This window comes from Scleropages formosus, chromosome 25 (genome assembly GCF_900964775.1).
Source record: "Scleropages formosus chromosome 25, fSclFor1.1, whole genome shotgun sequence".
NCBI lineage: Eukaryota > Metazoa > Chordata > Actinopteri > Osteoglossiformes > Osteoglossidae > Scleropages > Scleropages formosus.
This window is the reverse complement of record NC_041830.1, coordinates 14,457,401-14,478,512: the sequence shown is the minus strand read 5'-3', so window position 1 is coordinate 14,478,512 and position 21,112 is coordinate 14,457,401. Positions and strand designations below refer to the sequence as shown.

General features: G+C 51.8%; 1 protein-coding gene across 1 annotated transcript; it reads right to left on the bottom strand.

Moving 5' to 3' along the window:
• Nucleotides 1-134: 134 nt before the first annotated feature.
• On the bottom strand, nt 135-20,745 carry LOC108921447 (uncharacterized). The gene is made up of 38 exons (XM_029248983.1): nt 20,690-20,745; nt 20,017-20,172; nt 19,749-19,882; nt 18,387-18,545; nt 17,974-18,154; nt 17,679-17,890; nt 17,064-17,252; nt 16,777-16,919; nt 16,367-16,526; nt 16,187-16,270; nt 15,976-16,110; nt 15,741-15,860; nt 15,544-15,636; nt 14,605-14,819; nt 14,268-14,461; nt 13,890-14,135; nt 13,551-13,780; nt 13,206-13,370; nt 12,483-12,560; nt 10,484-10,858; nt 9,219-9,494; nt 8,601-8,924; nt 8,365-8,496; nt 7,615-7,764; nt 7,242-7,358; nt 6,961-7,134; nt 6,023-6,227; nt 5,385-5,533; nt 5,147-5,259; nt 4,936-5,017; nt 4,644-4,781; nt 4,381-4,540; nt 4,136-4,263; nt 3,761-3,907; nt 1,865-1,993; nt 1,573-1,731; nt 416-577; nt 135-323 (listed from the first exon to the last, which is right to left on the bottom strand). The coding sequence occupies exons 1-38, from the start codon at nt 20,724-20,726 to the stop codon at nt 135-137; spliced, it is 6,240 nt and encodes a 2,079-aa protein (XP_029104816.1). The 5' UTR covers nt 20,727-20,745.
• Nucleotides 20,746-21,112: the final 367 nt, after the last annotated feature.

The following is a 21,112-nucleotide window of genomic DNA, read 5'->3' as shown; positions in this document are numbered from 1 at the left end:
GTCGACGCCCCTCGAGACACAGTGCCACCGTCAGGTTGTCATCTGACAGTACGCCTTTGCATGTACACACACACACACACACACACACACACACACACACACGTGTCACAATCATCATCTCGACTGCGGAACCGTTACTCCACGTGGAAGGAGATCCTACCGTCATTGTATCCTGCAGCTGCTTGCACACAGCGACCCTCCAGCGCCCCCTGCAGCCAGAGGCGCTCGCTGCGGTCGAGCACAGCCCCCACCTGAAGCCCACCCCCCCGGCGGGAGGAGAACACACTTCCCCCGAGCTCCAAAGCCCCATCGCCAACTTGTAACTGCAACACACACACACAGATGGACACGCTAACACACAGAGATGGGGGGCTTGCGGTATCCATGGTGACACAGGCACACACTGCGCACCCACCTCGGTGTGGAAGGAAAAGTTGGTGCGCAGAGGCATGGAGGTGTTCGTCAGGACCACGGTCAGACCGCTGTACTGGGACTGACCGGACACCGAGAGACGCGTCTGGGAGTAGAGCAGCTCCTGGCCTGTGCCGACGCGGTGGTACCCAGACACAGCCCAAGACTGCAAAACACACACACACAGGTACGCGACATAGGGTTGTGTGCGGTTGTTTGTGGGGTTTTATAACCTTTCGTGGAATTTTACTGCACTTTTAAGTTCCTGTGTCTATCCTGGTTCCTCTTGTTGCAAACATTTGAGTTACAAACTTTCCAAGATACAAACATCTTACAGTTTATTTGCGTATTACTTACATATTTGTTCTTTTTTTTTTTTTTTTTTAATTTTCACAAATTTCATTAAGAAACCTGGGTGGGGTATAGACCACCAACAACAGTTTCCCTCACATTTCTATCCTGTGGCATCTTCTCTATATGATTTCATGTGTAGTCCATCATGATTTGTGCAGCTCAACATATTTTTACTGCCTGTCATTTTAATTTAGTTTTAACAGCAATGTAGCTCCAAATGAACAAAAATATGCCGACAAAAAATCTTGAACAATATTTTTTTTCACACATTTGTTTAATTGACACTTTTCTTTAAGCACTTTTCTTTCTCCTAATGTAATGCACAAATTGTATTGTCTGAGATGTACATCGCTTTGGAGAAAAGCATCTGCTAAATGAATAAATGTAAATGACGGACGGGGTTCACCTATTTGCACAACAGGGTCATTTTACTGGAGGAATTTAGGGTAAGTACCTTGTTCAAGGGTCCTACAGCTAGAGGTAGGATTTGAATATGTGACCTCTGGGTCCAAAGGTAGCAGCTCTAACCAGTACGCTCCCACCTCGCTGCTGTTATAGATTTACCTGAGACCCTTACAAAATCCGATCCATAAATAAATCGAGGGACATTTGTGTTTGTTTACTGTGATATAGCGGTAAAAGGAACGTTAAGTAAGTAAATTGAGGAGTGAGTGTAAATACTCTGGACTGAGTTACACCGAATGAATCGGATTCGATGCACTGATAAGCAGCAACAGCTTCCTAACGGCTCCTGCGTGTGTGTGTGTGTGTGTGTGTGTGTGTGTGTAGCACGGCACTCCAACCCACCGGGTGTGGGGGGCACAGGCCCAGGAGAAGGTGGTGCTCCAGCCGGTCGCGGCCGTTGGTGTGCACCTGGGCGAGGAAGGTGTGGGACGGACAGGGCTGGGGGGACACGTTGTCGGCCCCCCCCTCCAGCTGCAGGGTGTGTCCACCCCTGGCGCCTCTCTGAGACACACAGCAATCGGGACATCAGCCGGACGTCCGGACGCACGCGCTGGGAGGGACCGGTCTCCCTCTTTCTCGTCACGTGCAAAATATATTCGTAAAAAATCAACCGGTGGTCCATTCGGAAGGTTACCTGGTACTTCATCGCCTGGGTGATGCGCCTGCCCCCCCACTTCAGCTCTGCCGTCTGGGAGTACGAGTTCCCCTCCCGCGCCACGGAGCCGCACCCTTCCAGCTCCGCAAAGGGGAGCGCCGCTCGCACCTCCAACACAGAACACGCAGCGCCGATTGAAAGCATGCGGACCCCTCGTGTCCCTTAGTTTTACCAAGATTTACCACAAATGGTTGCTTAATGAGAATCAGTGTTTCTCATGTGACGTAACAGGTAACGAGCAATTCCATGTGTTGCTTTGGAGGAAATCGTGTGTGTAGCAGGAACACGCAAGTAGTGCAGGTGTAAAATTAAGCGAAGCCCAAGTTGTACTGGCGAAACCGAGCAGGTAAATGGAATCAGGGGTGTAAATCATAGGCATTTACTCATTTTAGAAGTTCATTGTAAGATTTAGATTGTATGTTTATTTTAATATTTAATACAGCAATAATTGTCCCCATAGGGATCACATACTTTCAAGCAGCACAGTACGTTTGCATTTATTCATTTAGCCGACACTTTACTCCAAATCGACTTACAAAAACTTACCCATTTATACAGCTGGGTAATTCTTCTTTTACCAGAGTAATTCAAGGTAGTTGCCTTGCTCAAGGGATATAGGAGTCGAACACTCAACGTCTGAGTCCAAAAGCAATAGCTCTAACTACTACGCCCCCTAGTGCCCTGAACACCTATCACCTCAACTTACTCATGCTAGCAAGTGAAAACATGAATGTGCTGGAGGTGTGGAAAAGAAAAAGCAAAAGAAAACAGATCTAGAAATTAACGTAAAAATTGTAGTGTAGCATGAAAATATAATACTGCGCTCAATATTGTTATTCTATATTAATTTAACATGAATTTACGAAATCAGTGAAAAATACAATGAAGCCCTACTAAACATGCTTGCTAATGGTTTATGTATCCTTATGGTTTATCCAATTTAGCATTAGGGGGTTTGCGCCTTACAACAAATCACATATTAAAATGAAACCCTGTTATAAGCAAGGACCCCCTGTATTGATTATATAAGCCAGGAGATATTTATTTATTATGAAAGTTTATATAATTATACCAACATTGTAGGGTGGCATAATGGAGCAACGGAGAGCACTGGGCTGTGATTTTGGATGCGAGTTCAAATCTGCCTGCGTCTGCGTGTGGGCAGGTTTCCCCCGTGTCTGTGTGGGTTTCCTCCAGGTGCTCTGGTTTCCTCCCGCAATCCAAATACATGTGTTTCGGGTGAACTGGCAACTCTCAGTTGCCCCTACTGTGTTTATGACTATGTGAATGCATGTGTTCCATCCAGGGTGTACCCTGCTTCACGCACCATCCTTCTGAGATAGGCTCGAGACCATCGTGACCCTGAATTCAACAAGTGGTTAATAAGTGAGTGTGCGTTGGAGATGGGTACCTGGCCAGGAGACATGGAAAGACAAGCCTGCCCCCTGGTGGACGAGCCTTGCCATTGTCTGTTCACCGTGACAGTAACATTCATGGGCTTTCCGTCATTCCAGGACAGCCAAGCCTGACACAAGAAAACATGTACATTTATTCATTGCTTTTCTCCAAAGCAACTAACAATTATTCACCCATTTATAGAGTTGGGTATTTTAGTGGAGCTATTTACAGTAAGTACCTTACTCAAGGATACTACAGCCGAAAGTGGGAGTCAGACCTACGACTTTTAGGCTCAAGGGCAGCAGCTCTAACCACTGCGCTACCAACTGTCCCTAAACAGCTGCTACAGGGAACCCTGGTAGGTTTACCCAGTTACCCTTCACCACGTTACTTTTCTAGAAGAGACTGAATAATGAATTAAGGATGAGAACCAGATGTGATCCTGTAGGAGGACGTGCGCCGCTGTGGGTGCCGTACCTGGTGGCTGCTCCCCTGCCCTCCAGCGCGCGTGTGCGAGAGTGCGCGGAGGTGAAGATGCGAAAGGGGCGGGGTAAAAGGCTGCCTCAGCTCCACCCTGCCCTCCCAGAGCTCGTCGTCTCTGGTCCGAGAGCACAGCGCCCTCACCTGGGCACACAGACTCAGTGCAGCTCTCAGAAACGCACTACGCGACACTGGGTCACACTGGCAAAACTACTCAGCACACTGCTGGATCATTAGAAACTATTACTTGTGGGACAATTTTCTCCAAAATGACAGCAGGGCTTTCGAACCCGACACACCTATTACGCATTCTGCCACACACCACCGACGCACAATGCGATGGCAAACGGGAACGACTCCCTCGGCTCCCACCTTCTCGGTTGTTCCCTGTCCCTTCCAGTCCAGAAGGATGCTGTCCAACAGCCGGTGAGCCGACCTCTCCAGCTGGACGTCCAGTCCACATGCGCTTGGCAGGATGGCAAACGTACCGGTCATCTGGACTGGTTGCCATTGCGGTTCATTACAGGGGGCAGTGCTTTAGCCAATTCTTCATGCTGTTCTATTTCAGGAAGTTCAAGGTTTTAATCTGTGTAACTCCAGAATGGAGGGTGTCTTACCTTGCAGCCTGCGAGTGCCCCTTTCCTGCTCGAGGCTCAGGTACTGGCCTGACACACTGAGCTCTTGACCTCCCCACACGACTCTCTGCTGCAGCCTGCAAGTGTGGTTCCCTCCTTCATAGATCGAGTTTAGCGCAACATTCCCGGGAAGGGACTTCAGCTGCGGTAAGGTAAAACATGCACCTGGTTATGTCTAGTGGTCCAACGGAAGACCACACAGGTTGAAATGTATTGAGTGTATAGGTGGACAGACTGTGGCCGACCTGTGGGAAGGAGTGCTTGACCTCCACTGCTTGTTTGTACCCAGATTCTGCGATGCTCAGTTCGCCCAGGGCCTGTAGCTTGTTGCCACCTAGTTTTACCTCGGCGAACCCGTGCAGTGTTGAGCCTGTATGGTTTACCTGTACATCAACAAAGCAGCAGCAGAAGTTCGGACCCTTCTCCTTGCAGGAAGGAATCTATTTGAATGTCCATACTGCAAGAGTCAATTATGGTGCTGAAGCGAGACCAAATGTATGACACTAAACTCGCATGTGCCGTAGTCCTTTAGTTCACCTGTGTCTTGGCGTCAAGCTGGGGAGGCAGGTACAGCTGCAATGCAGGTATGCTCTGATGTACCTTGCAGTTCAACTCCTTTCTGAACAAAAGAAGCCCAGTGTTATACAAACAATTATATAAAAAAAACTGGAAAATAAGATATGTTAAGCAGGAATCATTGAGGAATTTAGTAAGGCTGGAACAGGATTGGAGATGTTGCCTCTCGCACCTGGACGGCAGGTTGTGTCCCTGCACTGTGATAGCCAGCGAGGAGTTAGTCTTGGGGTTCCACGCCAGAGATCCCCGGAGCTGAGTCTCGGTCAGCCTCCCCCAGGCCTCCACCTGGAGAAACACCCACTCTGAATGCTACTGTTCACTACATGATATGCAAAGAGCTGGTGAGAATAAGGCGCACCACAAAGCATGTCAAAATGTGCACCCCCTTGGTGGGGACCCAAATTGTTCACCTGTATTGTGGGCTTGTCCTCCCCCTCTCTGCTGTGCTGCAGAGCAACCCTGGCCTCCCGCCCGCCGGCTCCCCAGACAGTCGCCTCCCCCACCAACCGCACTCGCGTGCCATTGCAGTACAGGTCCACAGAGGCGTGCTTCTGGCTGCCTGTTTGGGGAAGGACGGTGGAGCAGTTAGAAAAGGGTGGGGGGGTAGTGGGGCAGTTAGCATGGTGAAGGGTAGCAGGAATCCTATTGCAGTAGGTGTGAGCCGACGTGGGTTATGGATGAACAGGTGTCTTCAACACTGTCGGTTGCAACTCGGTCATTCTTAGTCAATTGACTCATAGCAATTAATAAAAAAAAAAAAATCACTGAAAATGAAATGAATTTATACAGCTGGGCAGTTTTCAGAGCCGAAAGAGGGATTCAAACCTGCAACCTCTCGGTCCACAAGAAGCTGCACTGTCCCCTACATCTCTTAATCGCAGTCTACTATGAGTATATTAAAGCCACGTTTGAAGCGTTGCAGGAATTATTTGCTGGGACATCTCCACTCGGTGTTAATCACCATTTTTTTCTGCTTATCGTCCATTTATGACATGCGTGATTGTGATGCCTGAAGGGTCCGAGGTTGCGGGTCGCATTCCGGAATCACCTCTGTAGTGGGCAGTGACGGCAGCGTCCAGGCCGCGGAGTGGCCCCGGGACGAGGTGGGGGGGTCCAGCCAGGGAGAGCAGCAGGGCGAGACGACCCCCAGTTAAGCTAACATTCAGCGCAGAGGCCAGGAGCTTCTCTCCATCTGTAGATAGGTGAGCCCTGGCCTGGAGCTGCGGGAGAGACCCCTGTATGGAGCACAACACCTGCCGGAAAAGAACCAACCTCAGACCGGTATACCAGAGTGGCGATGGGCATGGTAACACATGGAATTTGTTATTATGTCATTTTAATGGGCACAACTTTTGAGTGTCGGAACTGGTATATACCCGCTCCTCAGTTTATGAACTCACTTGGGTCCGAATCTGTCTGTTACTCCAAAGTTACTTTTAGTAAAACAGACATCCCTCAATTCATTTGCAGTTTAGGTTCCCTAAAAAAGCCCAAAGCTATAATAACGAAAAAAGATCAAACTGTTATATATAAACAGATATTGATCAGGAATCGTCTATTCTGAGTTTTACGCGCCTACTCGTGCGATGAACATCGCTGCGTATAGCGGAAAGAAAACTAACTTTAAGACTCACACGTCCGCAACTACGTCTCTGTTTCTCCTAGTGCGCAAATTGTATCCTCTGAGATGTAGTTAAATGAATAAATGTAAATGTAAACAAACTTATTTTAAAATATTACTAAACGTAATACATTTAGGCTGTATTAAAATTCGTACAAATATGAAATGAATGAAAATGCAGTGGAGATCATGTGTCAGGAACACCAGATACACCAGCTGTAAACATTGTGGAAGTGAGTTGAATGAATGTGGTCCCACACTCCTATTCCGTTTAGGTGCTCTATACTGCCATCTGTTGGCTGGGCATGTAAACTACACCGATTTCACGTGTTACTTAAATGATAATGTTCTTCGGGCCCTCGTACCTCCACCGCGCTGGGGAGCCCTTTTTCCCGCAGCCAGGCCCAGCTGTGCTCCAGGACTCCAGCAACCTCGGTGCACGCGGGCGCGTCCTTGAGGCGAGCACCGAGGCTGACGAACCGATCGCCGAGCCGGGAGCGCACAGATAGACGCCTCGCCTGACCGAAGTCCAGCTCGGCCTGGGGCGGCAGACAGAAGCAGCAGAGCGCCGATTCAAACAGACAGACAGACAAAGAGAGAGGACAGACAGCGGGACACGGACGGACGGGTGCGGCAGATGGGGCACCTGGACGCTGTTGTTTTCGGGCACCCCCCACCCCCGCAGGGAGCCCACGGAGTGATCGAGGCGGTACTCCACCCGGACCTCCGTCCCAGTCCTCTCCACGCTCAAGTCCTCGCTGATCTGCAAAGGAACGAGCGGGAAGCAGTTACCATAGTGTATCAGATCAAAAAAAACATGACATATGAACACATTCACCCATTCATACAGCAGGGTAATTTTTACTGTAATTTTTAAAGTACCATGAGCGAGGCTGCTACGCACACACGCCCAGGGAGAACAACCAAGGCCCCTAAACCATAATGCAGCAACTGTTTTCCTAAACCATCATAATTTTTCTAATTATACCACAGTGTATACTAGGTGTGGCGCCCCCTACCTGCTGGCTGTCCAAACTGCAGCTCACAGCCCTGCGGTAGGAGTCGTGTCCTCGCTCCGAGCTGAAGGCCAGCGCGGTGCTGGTGGGAAGCCCGACCTCCCGCAGCAGAGTGGCCGAGTGGCTCAGCTCGGCGAGCGCTTCCTGTCGATTCTGGCGCAGGAAAGCGATGGAGATGGTGCTCAGATGGAGCTCGTTGAACAGGAGGCAATTAAAGCGACAAAAGACCCCAGCAGAGCAGCACAGGCACATACCACGGTAATGTCCCACAGGCAATTCAACAAGTACTGGATTTTGTCCGGAAAATAATAAAATAAATATACACACACACTATCTGAACCGCTTGCCCCATATGGGGTCACGGGGAGCCGGAGCCTGAGCCGGCAACACAGGGCGTAAGACCGGAGGGGGAGGGGACACACCCAGGACGGGACGCCAGTCTGTCGCAAGGCACCCCAAGTGGGACTCGAACCCCAGACCCACCGGAGAGCAGGACCCGGTCCAACCCACTTCGCCACCGCGCCCCCCTAAAATAAATATAATATTTATAAATTAAATTAAGCAATAAAATAACAGTAAACCCACTTTCCACTAGTTTTCAGCCTAATTAGATGCATCTGATGAGAAGCATCACCCGACTTGGTCTCGTTGGGTTATTATTGATGCATCATTACGAAAAATATTTGCATATTGACACTGATGTGCTCTCTCTGAGCTGTCGTGTGACGAGGAGCGGGAAAGGCACTGCAGTACCCTGGCGGCCTTGGTGCTCAGAAGAGCCCGCAGGTGGGTGTCACCTGAGACGAGGGACACGCGGGAGTCCATGAGCCCCGTGCTCATAAGCAGGGACCCGTGTCCTTCAACCCTGGATGGAGCCCCCAGGTGCTGCGAACAAAACGGCTTTCATTCATAATTGTAATTCGGGACGGTGTCTGCCATGGGGCGAGTGATGCGAGTGACACCGAGTCGAGGGGGCATCGAACCCCTACCTGCAGGGCCGTGCAGTTGTTGTGCAGAAGCAGTGAGCCCTCCAGCCTCCCTGCTGTCCGCAGCCCCCCGGAGACCCCCAGGGCGCAGCGGCGCACGCGGAGCTCTAGCTCGGCACCGTACTGTAAAGGCGGTGCCCTTCTGGACTCTGGCATCAACGAGCCGTGCTCCGGAAGCCCCTCCAGCCGCAGCCCTTGGCGGCACCCGGCGGTCAGTCGGACGGAGGCCCAGTGACCGTCGACCCGAGCGTCGGCTCGGACCTCCAGCGCGCAGTCCTCCAGCAGCAGGGAGCCGTTGAACCGGGACTGAGCCGGCAGACTGAAGCCCTGCGGCCGGACAGAACGGGCTGATTACCATAGCAGCCCTGGGTTAAAAGGCTGTGTACCAGGGTAAACACCTGAGAGTACAGACCTACGTTTTATTCAAATTTATTTCTTTGTTTTCTGAATTTACTGTCTTCCTTGCAAGAAATTTTCATTCCGCGCACATGCGGTTAGTCCAGATTTCATCATCTGAATATGAGAAAATAAGAACATTACCTCTAAGAGCGGACACTCGGTCTCTGCGGTCCAAACCCACAGGCTCCGCCCCCCAGGTTTCACATCTCCGCTGGCTCTAACTCGACAAGAGCCCGCCTTCAGCAGGAGGGTCCCGTCCCGGCCGGGACCCCCGGGTGCCATCAGGACCAGCCTGCTTTCGGAGGGCAGGCCCCAGCTGCCGAGCCGGGAGAAAGAGTGCGTCACCGCCCCCGTGAGGCTGTGTGTGGGACGGCAGGAGTGACTCAGCTGCAGGGCGAGGGCCTCGCCGTCGGCAGTCAGGCTGCAGGACAGGGCGGAGCGGCAGGGGGACAGAGAGAGCAGCCCGGAGAGTTCCAGCGACTCCGGAACGCCTGCTTCCTGCAACAGAGTAAATCCCAACAGTCACAACCTGCGGAGCTTTGGAGGAGAATTCTGGGAAGTATCTTGGGCCCCTGCAGCGCTCACACTTGAAGGTTCGCACATCTGGAGTAAGGAGGGAGCAGCAGATCATTAACCTCTTTATTATTTTTCTTCCCCAAGCTGAAGCGCTTCCGGAAGTTTCCAGGCTCGGGGTGAACAGAGGAGGAACCGGCGCAGCTGCGTCCACAGGCCCCATCGAGACCAAACAAACAGCAGTGGGGCCTCTAAGGAAATGTCCCGGGTTTGGTCCCCCATAAACAGAGTCCACTGGACAGGTGGTCCACGGCTTACGACGGGGCGTCGATCTGATGACCTCGCGGCAAATCGGAGATTCCCTTAAACTATATGAACCGAAAAGATGTACAGTTTAACCAATCAACATATGTGAATGGTGCGTTGTGTAATAGGAGTTCGTTATATGTTTTTATGTTATAAAAATACATTACATTTATTTAGCAGATGCTTTTCTCCAAGGCGACTTCCAACGAACTCTACGTAGTGTTATCAGCCCACGCACCTTATTCACACAGTGACTTACACTGGGAGACTCATCCATACATCAGTGGGACACACACTCTCTGTCACTCACACACTATGGGTGAACCTAAACAGCATGTCTTTGGACTGTGAGAGGAAACCAGAGCACCCCATACAAACTCCACACAGACTGAGCGGGGATTGAACCCACATCCTCTCACACCACCCAGACGCTGTGAGACAGCAGCGCTACTCGCTGTGCCACCATGCCACCATACCAAATACCAACAAGGAATAACAACAATCCCAAACTCAGGGACTCAAAAATAGAGGGTGATCTTTTATTCCGGGTTTTCAAGCACTCAACGATACAACAGCAGGTTCCCTCCCTCCTTCCCTCCCGCAGTTTGAACCGCTAAGAGTTGGGTTTCACCCCCACGCCTCTGAAAGAATAGATGAGCAAACTTCACCTTCAGGACCAGGCAGCGGTTGGTCAGGTTGGCGGCCCAACCGGACCCGGTCTCCTCCGGTCCAAGGGCACGGTCAATGTTGGTCTGGACTCTCAACTCGCACCGGCCCAGCGTGAGGTCCAGGAGCATGGCTGCCGGCGCTGGGTCCTTCTGGACCGAGACGGTGAGGGTGTTGTGGGCGGGGACCCCCAGCCGCTGCAGCGGGGGAAGAGTGTGCTGCGCGGTGGCCTGGAGGCGGAGCTTGGAGGCACAGTCAAACACCAGGTTTAGCCCCGCCCCTTCCCCAGCAGCACTCTCCACCCGGGTGTCAAGGTGCAGGCCGCAGGCAGCGGTTGCGACCGTCCCGTTCACCGAGAACTGCCTGGGGAACCGCATCTGCGAGCAGACGAAACACCAGTGAGCATTACATTGTAACAGCGGAGTAAAATCTTAATTTAATGTTCAACTTTTATTTAGTTAGATGGTGTAGTATTCAAAGCAGGCCTGTGCTGCACGGACCCCCTGAAACACATCTGTGGGTCCCACTGGATGGGGCAGCAGTCCACCACAGGGCAGTCTCACACACACACACACACACACACACACACACACACACACAAAGGGCAATTTAGAATCATCAGTCTACCTAAAACACGTCTCTGGATTGTGGGAGGGAACCAGAGCACCTGTAAGCAACCCACACGAACATGGGGAGAATGTGCTCCACACAGACCGAGCCTGATTTGAACCCACGTATAAAACCAGAAACCACGCTATCTGCTGCACCGCCCTAGTAGTCTATATATGTTATGTCTCTTTCAAATAAAGACCGTGGTCTGTCAGTGAGTCCACTGAGATTTAAGGTCCCTTGCCGCTCCAACGTGAGCAGCTCTGATCTGCTCTGATCCTTGTGCAGGTCTGAGGGACAATGTTCCAGGGGTGGGACAGGCTCTGGGCCTGGAGGGAAAACATGTCCAGCAGTTCCGCTTGTCCATGTTTCCGTTGTACCTTCTACCTGCAGCCCTGCGCAGCGCTGCCTGACGGTCAGTCTCCACGTCTCTCTGTGCGACCCCTGCAAGTCTCCTCGAGCAGAGACGGCACAGTGGGCGCCGAGCAGATCGGCACGGACCCGTTCGCTGCCGATGGCCAGGTTGAGGAGCGAGTCCTCCGGGATTCCGGCAGCCTTAAGGGGAGGCAGCCCGTGGCGGAGGGCAGCGCGGAGGGAGGCGTCCAGCCGCCACGCTGTGGACATGTCCAGCTGGGCCGTGTGTGAACCCAGGGCCAGGCGAATGCCTCCGGACATGGAGCTGCGACCCACGCGTCCCCACCCGTCCATGCTCAGCCTCTCAGGGACGGTCCTCCGGAGGGACGCCCAGCGGTGCCGTAGTGTCCAGCCCAGCTCCGCTGTCCTCTCCAGCAGCAGGAGGGATCCCCGGCAGCTCAGCGCGTCCCGGTTCTGCTTGAGGACCAAAGACGCCGTAACGCGGTTCTGCCCCATTCTTCCCACTGCCACGAAAGACGTTCGACTCTTCCTTGGCCCCTCCTGCACCCGTGCGCCCTTGATCCGCAGGCTTCCGCAATGAGCGAGCACCGCCAGGCTGGAGGTGCCCTTGCCCAAGACAGTGCTGAATTCAGCCTCTAGGTGGCAGCGTCGCACACCGACCAGGCTTCGAACCTCCACCGTGCCGGGACTGCCGGGACCACGATACGAGGCCAGGCCGCGCCACCTGCACACGGGCACCACCCTCAGCTCCCCGCTCAGGTGCGCATTCATCCTGCCTATAGAAGCGCTCAGCACACACCGCCATGAGCCGGCCCCGGGTTCGAGTAGGGCGCGTAGGCGGGCCTGTCTGGGAAGGCCAAGGGAGTGCAGCGCACCAGAGGAGTGGACTGCACTGGCTGTTAGCTCATCCCGGCCCAGGGTGTCGTAGCAGCCCTCCGCCTGCGCCGCCTGCCTGCCCACCCGCAACTGCAGACCCGAGCAGTGCGGTCGAAACCCCCACCGGCGGAAGGCTTGTACCTCGATGGGTTGGTCGGCCACGGCTCCAGAGCACCGGCCGGAGAGCTGCTCCGCGCCGCCATCTCCGCTGCAGTCCATCTGTGAAAACAAACCCCTGGCTCTATGTGTTTGTTTGGACAGCACCGGCAGGGCATGAGATCACAGCCTTTTCAGTCCAATAACAGACCCGGCGACCTGGAGCACAGCGCAGAGCCGAAGCAATAACATATCGTCCGCGTTCAATAACACGCAATGGAAATATGAAGAAACTTAAAACGCTGGTTCGATATGATGAACGAACCCGGGCAGCAGGGCCTTTTAATCTGTGTGGATGTTTTATGACATGTTTCTATTTGTTTCATATATTTACTGTATTCCCCATTTATAATGATTTATAATTATATTTACACCATTTATAATGATTTACCTATTTTTATAGCAAGGTAATTTTTACTGTATCGGTTCAGGGAAAGTACCTTCCTCAGGAGTAGGAGCGGGGGTTCAAACCCGTGTCCTTCAAGTGCATCTCTAACCGCTGCGCCACCTACTGGTCCCAATACATTTTGAAGGTTCATGAATATATTGGGAACTGGTCCATTTGATGTTGACTAAAAATTTGTGTTACTAAAATGACATTTTAATAGTTAAACCGATATGTTACTGCTCCGCTCGTTTTAATCGCTGGAGAGCGTTTTTAGACGGAGGTCAAACATTCACCGCGGGCCAAAGGACCAGAAGCGTCACCTGAAGTCTTGTGGGCAGGACTCCCAGCAGCCTCTTCACGCCGTGTTCCATCAACACGGCAACCCTGACGCTGCCGTTCGTCCGCCCCCCTTCGACCAGCACCTCCGCCTTCCTGCGCTGGTCCACCTGGACGGCCACCCCTGCGCTCATGGCGTGTGGCTCCGCCTACCACAGGAAGAGGAACACGCGACCAAAGAGGCATCAAGCGTAACGTGCTGCTTATGGGGAAATGCTATGAAATATTGGCTTTATAAACGGCCCTGAGTGCTGCCGGTCAGGATGCGGGTTCGAATCCACCCCCCCCCCCCCCTTCCTAACACTGATGACCAAACACCCAAAAGGTACCTGATAGTGTCCGGAAACATCCGTGGCTCTGGGGATGCCTCTCTCCAGCAAGGCTGTGCAGTGGTGCCGCAGGCTGGAGAAGAGCTCCCACCGTGGGGGTCCCCGTCCTCTCCGGCCCCCCTCTACCTCGGCCCGGAGGCCCTGCGACCCCACCTGGAGCTCCGTCACCGTGGAGACACCATGCTCACCATAGGTCCAGCTCGCCCGCATGCTGCTGTTGGATGGAAGACCTGCTCCCGTGACAATAGCGCAGGATGTCTCGTCATATCGTCCCAAAGAAGGTTATGCGTGCTCAGTCATACGTTTTGCAAAGCACTATGGGAAATGTCAGGGACTCACCTGCAGCTAGGAGCTGGGCGGAGGAGTGTGAGAGCGTAGCGTGGAGCCCCCCGCCATGCGAATCCCCCAGGTTGCTGCTAACATTCACATGTAGATTCTGTCCTGGGCCACGCATGTGCAGCCAGGCCCTGGCCCAGCCCGGTTCGACTCCCAGCACGCCCTGCTCCTGCTCCCCGGGACCTTCCGAATCATGGTGGCGCAGCTCCAGGCCATAAGCAGCCTCCCCGACCACCATGGTCAGCTGTCCTGAAACAGGAATACATGGGTTAAGGTGAGTGAACTGTCCAATGGTAACGACTGAGAGCGAGTAAAAAGTGCCCGTTGAGTGGTAAAGTGACCATCAAAATGCGTGCAGTCGGAAAATTGACAGCGAATTACCCTCAGTGAGCTGCTGCGACTGCCTCAGTGCCCCCTCCAGGCCCAGGGTGGGTGGCAGTGCTGGCAGGCTGGCCAGAGAGTGTTGCAGACCCCCTCTGATGGACGCCCGCAGCCCAGGCCTGGGTTCCAGAGCGCCGCCCAGCTGGGCCTGAAGAGAACCACCAGCTTGCTTCACGCTGCATTCTGCAGACATCCTGCAGGGGGCGATAAAAATACGGTCACGCTGACCTGCGATTCTACAGCCGGGAATGACGCTCGGCACTGAGACTCCACTGGATTACGGATCAGGTCGGGATAGGAACACAGGATGATCCTTATTACACCCGAAGACGTTCACCTGTCGGCGGAAACATTGGTCGACAGCTGCACATCAAGGTCCTGTAAGATGGGCACCAGCCTTTGGCGCAGGACCGCCCTGGCACCCAGGAGCCGCGTGTCCTCTTCCGCCACGTTGACCAACTCAGCCTCCAGGTTGGCTCGATCCGCCCCGTCCGTCTTCACGTACACGGAGGTGCCGATGCGGCCTCCCTCCCGCTGCGCCCTGGCGTGGGCCTGGACACGAAGGGACGCGAACCGAGTTTTCGTTCAATTGCTGTAACCAGCCGTCACTTAATCGCTGACCAACCGCTTCAAGGATGAAGACGTGAGTGATTGTTCTGTAGATGGAGCTAAAGTTACTATTACTATAAAGACACAATCAACAAAAATGAACAACAGACATAGTTCAAATAAATCAAAATATGTCTCTATTAATTGATTATTAACTTATTAACGTATATGTGGTCATTTATTTGTGGGTTTGACTTTGAAAGTACCGGATATGATTATAGCAGATAATACTTTTTAAAAATCATACATTAGCTTCCCTTCAGTCCTGATCACGACAAGCAGTGAACAAAAATGGATTTATGGATAAATCAGCTTTGAGGTACATTAAAATTGTTTCCATTCATTTGAAACAGAATTTTAAAATGACGAAAATGAAAACGCTATCCCCGCAAAGTTTTCTCTATTCAGCTGCCGTTGTTGACTCACTCATACCATAAATATGTACAACTTTCCTTGTCTTATTCTTTTGATCATTGACACACACACCAGGCGTGAGCTGTAAACACCGTGGAAGTGAGTTGAACTGAGGCGACCCCCAGAGCCGTATTCTGTTTGGGAGTTCTTTACTGCCCCTATGTTGTAAAACAGGTTAAGCAAACAATTGTAGTTAAAAATAAATAAACTGGTAGATGTTTGTGTCAATGTGAAAGTGAAAGAAGCACCTGACCTCGAATGTTTTGGGGACTGCGGAGCTGTGGTGCTGGCTGAAGGACGAGTAGAGACCAACTTCCCTGGACGATCCGTTGAGCTGCACTGCAAACTGTAGGGTAATTAAAACTTTCTCCTTTAGAATGTGATCCATCAATCCAGTAAAACATATTTATGATCAGGGTAGCCTTCAAAATTATTCTATTAATAGGGCACCTGGCTCTCTCGCTGGTGGTCGACTACGGCCTTTCCTGTCGCTAGATACCCAAACATGCTGTTGTTGGAGAGCTTCCAGTAGAGCGCCCCCTGTAGGCTCGCTGACTGAGGGACCTGGATCTATGATGATAATAGCAGCTATAACAACAACAATTTACATAGCACCTTTCCTGCAATACACAGAAAACAACACCTCTGACACAGCTGCTTACTGGACCGAAGAGCTCAGCTGTACCTGGAGCAGGTGAGTGAGGTTGACCTGGAAGACCCAGCCTTGCTGAGATGGGTCTGAGATGTTCTGCACCTGTCCCAGAACTATGAGTTTGTCCTTCCTATTGACCCTCACTGTGCCCTGCACTTCCTGCTGGCTCTGTGGACAGGGAGGAGATGGAGGGGTGAATGAAGCACCTTCAGCATGTAGACGAAAAAAAAAATGTAGACCTCACCTGGTTGGTGTAAAGTGTAACACACAGCTCGGAATCCTGGGGAATGGTCTCAGACCTGAAGGGGTGAGTGAGGGCGGAACACACCTAGGCCAAAAACATACATCAGACACACGCAAGAGTCAGGAGAAGAGGAGTAATCCACCCATTTACAGGGAGATCTCCGTGTGGTGGGAAACTCACGGAGGGTTTGTCAGGGTGGTAGCTCAAGGTAAGGCGATGAAGGCACTCCTTATTTCCGCTAAGGACAGCCCTCGACTCCAGGATGTAGCGGCTCCTTCGCAGGTCCACTGTGAAGACCTCATGGAGGAGCAGCTTCTGGGGGAAGTGCAGGAAGGGCTGCCTGCAAGAGAGAAGGCACCTCCTGGTCATCCATCCATCCATCCATTCTCCAGTGGAGGGTTGTGGTGGTCAAGAGCGTATGCTGGAAGCATAGGGTGTAAGGCAGGGTACGCCCAGATGGGGCACCAGCCCATCAGCTCCACCCTGACTTTCTTAAAGACTTAAAGAACAGAAAGTACTCAACGTCCACGTCAATGGAAAGGGTACGGGTACACCTGAGGCACTCACACATGGCTGAGGCCCACACACACCTGAGGCGTAGCGTTCCCTGTTTCTGGTACAGCTCCCTGTCCCGCTTCAGTTCCTCAACCGCCCCCTCCAGCTCCAGCTCCACCGGCAGGCCCTTAGGCTCCATCAGGACCACCTTCATGGCCACCAGCCTCTTCCTCAGCCTCTGCAGGGGGCCAGGTAAGATATAAAGACAATACACTGCTGGTTGCCACTCCAAAAAGAAAACTACAGTTCCCATAATGCTGTTCACTGTCTGTTCCTGGATTGGTTTTCTGTAAGGCAAACCACACGCTAGCAGTATTCTTACCTTATCTATGGTGACGACTGAGGCAGAGATGGTGATGTTCTGTCTGCCATAGCTGGAGACAAGCTGCAGTGCCTTCTTGTCCTTCTTGCCCTCCAGGGAGAGGTCCCCCCGCAGGGTGGGGGTCCAGACCGAGCTCAGGGCTCCGGAAGCCTTCAGGCTCTGCTTCCCAGTTGTACCCCAGCCACTTACCTGTAACAAAGTGGCACACTGGAAGATCCAGAGGAATGCAGTGGTGACCCCTAGTTGAAGTCTGAAGTGCTATCAAGTTCAAGACAAGTTCAAGGATCTATACTCTGATACCTACAGGACTTCAATCAGTCTCTAACCCTAACCCTTTCTGGAAGGGTTACTATGCTGTAACTATGGCTACTTTGTTGTCTGTAGGCTTTCAGTTTAGGCTCCGAATTGGTGGAATCATCTCCCTCTGTTCCTCAGCACTGCTGAATCCCTCCCAGTAACCAAGAAGGGTCTCAAAATGCATTTCTTTTGCACCCACTTCTCTCCTAATTTCTTCACAGCTCCATCATTTTTTGTACCAAATCATCTGTCACAATCACGTCTGCGAGGTGGTCGCAATCGCGTCGGAGGCGATTGGCTGGTCAGGGAGTCCCATACCTTGAAGTAGGTGTCCGTAGGTGTGTAGAGGTGCAGCCGGCCCTCGCGCTCCCGGCTCTTCTCCCGGTAGAAGCCCTCCAGCACCAAACTGCGCAGAGTCACCCACTTGCGGGTTGTGATCTCGGTGCTGAACTGAACCGCACGACGCTGAGGCTGGCTCAGCTTGTGGGCCGTGTAGACATACAGCCACGGCGTGTCCATGTTGAATGCTCCTGATGGTCAAGATCCAGCAGCCATTGCCACAAACCGCATCAAACATGAGCAGGGCGGTCAGATGCTTAGTTCAAGGACTCACCTTCCCACCTACGCAGACGGGCCTTGGATAAGTCTCTCCAGTGCAGCCCGGCTATCAGGGGCAGCTGGTCGTTGTAGTTCACTTTGAGGTGGGTGCTGCTCTCAGCCCCCTTCTGGCGCAGGTGGGAGTGCAGCAGCTGGGTTCTGTAGCTCAGGTGTTTCTCCAGCACCTGCAAGCTGAACTGGTAATAGGGGAGGAGTGTCAAAGTGAATGGGAGTGCCGTCCATCCATCCGTCCGTCCGTCCAGCTACTCATCCGTTCCTCCATCCGTCCATACAATTGGGATTTCAACAGGAGCCTTCTTCATGTTCACATTAGCTCACAGTTTTATTGTCAATGAACTTCTAATGATTTCAGGTGCATCACGGGAGATCACGACCCCTCACATGATGCTAGGATGGTCACGGCTGTACCTCGAGGAGGTAGCTGGTGAGGGCATGTCTGGACTGGTTCTTGAAGGACTGGCTGAGGAGGACGCGTCGCTTGTTGTTGATCTCGTCCCAGTGCTTTCCGTAACTCAGGTCCAGCACCGAGCGGACGTGACCCGGACCCTCTTCATGTCTCAGCAGGAGCTACGGGATGAAAGGCGGACATGAGGTGCCCCTCGAAGATGCTTTTGAGCTTCTGCTTCCAGGAAAAGTAGAATGTAAAGACAGAGCCTTTCTTGGGTTTTAACTGAAACCTTATTTCATTTCTTTACTCGTCGTGTGGAGAACGAAGTGGTGACTTTAGAGAGGGAATAATCACTGTTATTTTACTGAGAACGTTACTTTTTTTATGTATTAATAAATTAAGTGATATTAATAGGACTGTTTTCGTGTTTATTTCTGTTGTTTTATCTTTGCACTTGGCCAGAATTCAGGTTACAGTGTTTTTTAAATTTATTAATTTTCATGTTTGTATTTTTACTTTCATTGATAAGTACTGACACTTCACACTTTATTCATCTAGCTGATGCATTTCTCCAAAGCGACTTACAATGTTAAGATACAGTACCTATAATGATTTACCCATTATTTACCCTACCAGCTGTCCCGTTATTATTTATTAGCAGTAATTTCCTGTTAAGTGTAGCGGTATGTTTATGGGCTATCTTTGCACTTTGTCAAAGTTCAGCTGCTGAAATACACTGTTTTTGTAATTATGCATTCAGGTGTCATTAAAATAGTTTCTTTATTGGAAAAAAAATTCTTCTGGCCCCTCATATTACTGCATTCAACAAACTTAACAGATCACACGGGAAGGTTGTATTTACCAGTATACATATATACACTATGTACATTTATACATGTACATATATACACTATGAGCTTGTGTGCTGTGGTGATAGAAAGTCAATTTTGAAAAGATACTGCAATGTTGATCACATTGGGGGGCAAATTGAAATCCCCAAAAAAAGCCTCCCAAACTACTAGGGCCGTCCCTGCTGCGAAGAAACATCTATCAGTCTCAGATGGAAAAACAAAAGGTAAAGCGCTGTTAAAAAGTGACGACCGGAATGCAAGAGAAAAATATGTGTTCTGAGAATCCGAGGATTGCTGAGAAACATGTGCAACGTGTCATCATCCATCAGCGGGTGTGTGCGCCTTGAGGAATTCGGGTGGGTTTGAACAACTGACAGGACAGGGACGTTCATCTCCCTTGACAGCAGAGTGCCACTGAACGTTCTCCAAGCGTGGAGATGGAAGTCTAGGACACCGTCATTGAACTACAATTCCCATCAGCCCCTGTGCAGAACCAAACGATGCTCAACCTGGACTCAGTCCATGCGTCACCTTATGGTTGATGGACATGGCGTTTGAGCAGTGCAGCTCATGCTCCGCCCTCAGGTGGTGCGTCTCGTTCGGCTGCAACTCGTTCCTCGCCGTCTGGGCTGTGTGACACTCGTGCCGAAGGTTCCGCGCGTCTCCTGTTGATGGGACAGAGGGCTGTCCTCACCTTTCGTGGACAAGGATGTGGTCGTGCAAAGCATGGTGACACTCGGCGAGGAGTCCCACCGGGGCTCTACGGAACCGGTTCTGGATTTACGCCCCGGACGCTCACCTCGCAGGCCGTATTTGACCCTCAGGGCAGAGCTCCATTGTGAGGCCCTGTTCTGCATCAGGCCAAAAACTCGGGTTCCCAGAAGCCCGGGCAAGAGGAGGTCGACATCTACGGAGTACTGCCTGTGTGCCAACTCCAGCCTGCGCTCCAGCAGCACTGCGAAAACATCAACCGCAACAGCTGCCAACGTGGAAGCTGTACCCATCCCGAAGGTCCTGATCACTACCAGATCCCCAAAAAAGAGCCCTGTGCTCCTTCACTTTTGGCTCCTTAGTGGTCTCACCCTCCAGAGTCCAAAATCAAAACCCCCTTGGTTCTCAGTTTTTTCCCCCATGTGGTGAAATGAGTTCCCTCTGTCCCTCAGAGCTGCTGAATCTCTTCCACATTGAAAATGGGTCCCAGACCCACTTCTCTCCTGATAGCTCCACAAGGGAGTGCAACACCATCTGCTATAATTATCTATGTATTTGCTATTTGAATCTTCTATAGGCAGCTACTGGAGGGACGTGAACCAGCAACATGCTGATATCAGACAGGAAAGCTATGCTTTGATAATCTCGTGTCTGTGTCTAAAGCTCTTCGATTATCGAAGAAGGACGTTTGTTTATCCTGAGATGTGTGTATCGTTGGAGTAAAACACGGTAAGGCTGAACGAAGTGTCACAGTTTGATACCAGAGAGCGAAGCCGTTTCCTTGAACACGTTCCTCATCACGGCGGACAAGCTGATCTTCCGGCCCAGGCCGCGCGTCAGGTTGGCAGAGAGGATGACGGGACGTCCGCCTGCAGTCAGTTTGGCCTCCAGATGAGTCAGCAGCTTCTGCTCTGCGGGGAGGGTCTGTACATCCGTCAGCACCTGAAGCAGCAAAGTGCATTGTGGGAAATACAGCGACGGGGGGGCGCTGAGGCCATAAATGTCCTGAATTAGTCTGACTTGTGCTGTTGGTTTCCACCAGCTCCTACCTTGACGTAATAATGGTGGACGCCGTCGACCCAAAGCTCCAACTTTGCGTTGCGCGTGTTTCTCGCTTGATCGATTTGCCCTGGCAGAACCGCACAAGACATGAGCGTTTCGACGTGCGCTTATGAAGAGAACTT

Excerpts from the sequence above, each read along its gene's own strand:
- LOC108921447 (XM_029248983.1), bottom strand. The coding sequence starts at position 20,726 with ATGAGGAACGTGTTCAAGGAAACGGCTTCGCTCTCTG. Across the intron at positions 18,155-18,386 it reads TCACCAGCTACCTCCTCGAG|TTCAGCTTGCAGGTGCTGGA; the intron begins GTACAGCCGTGA and ends CCCTATTACCAG. Across the intron at positions 17,253-17,678 it reads CTACGGACACCTACTTCAAG|GTAAGTGGCTGGGGTACAAC; the intron begins GTATGGGACTCC and ends ACTTTGTTACAG.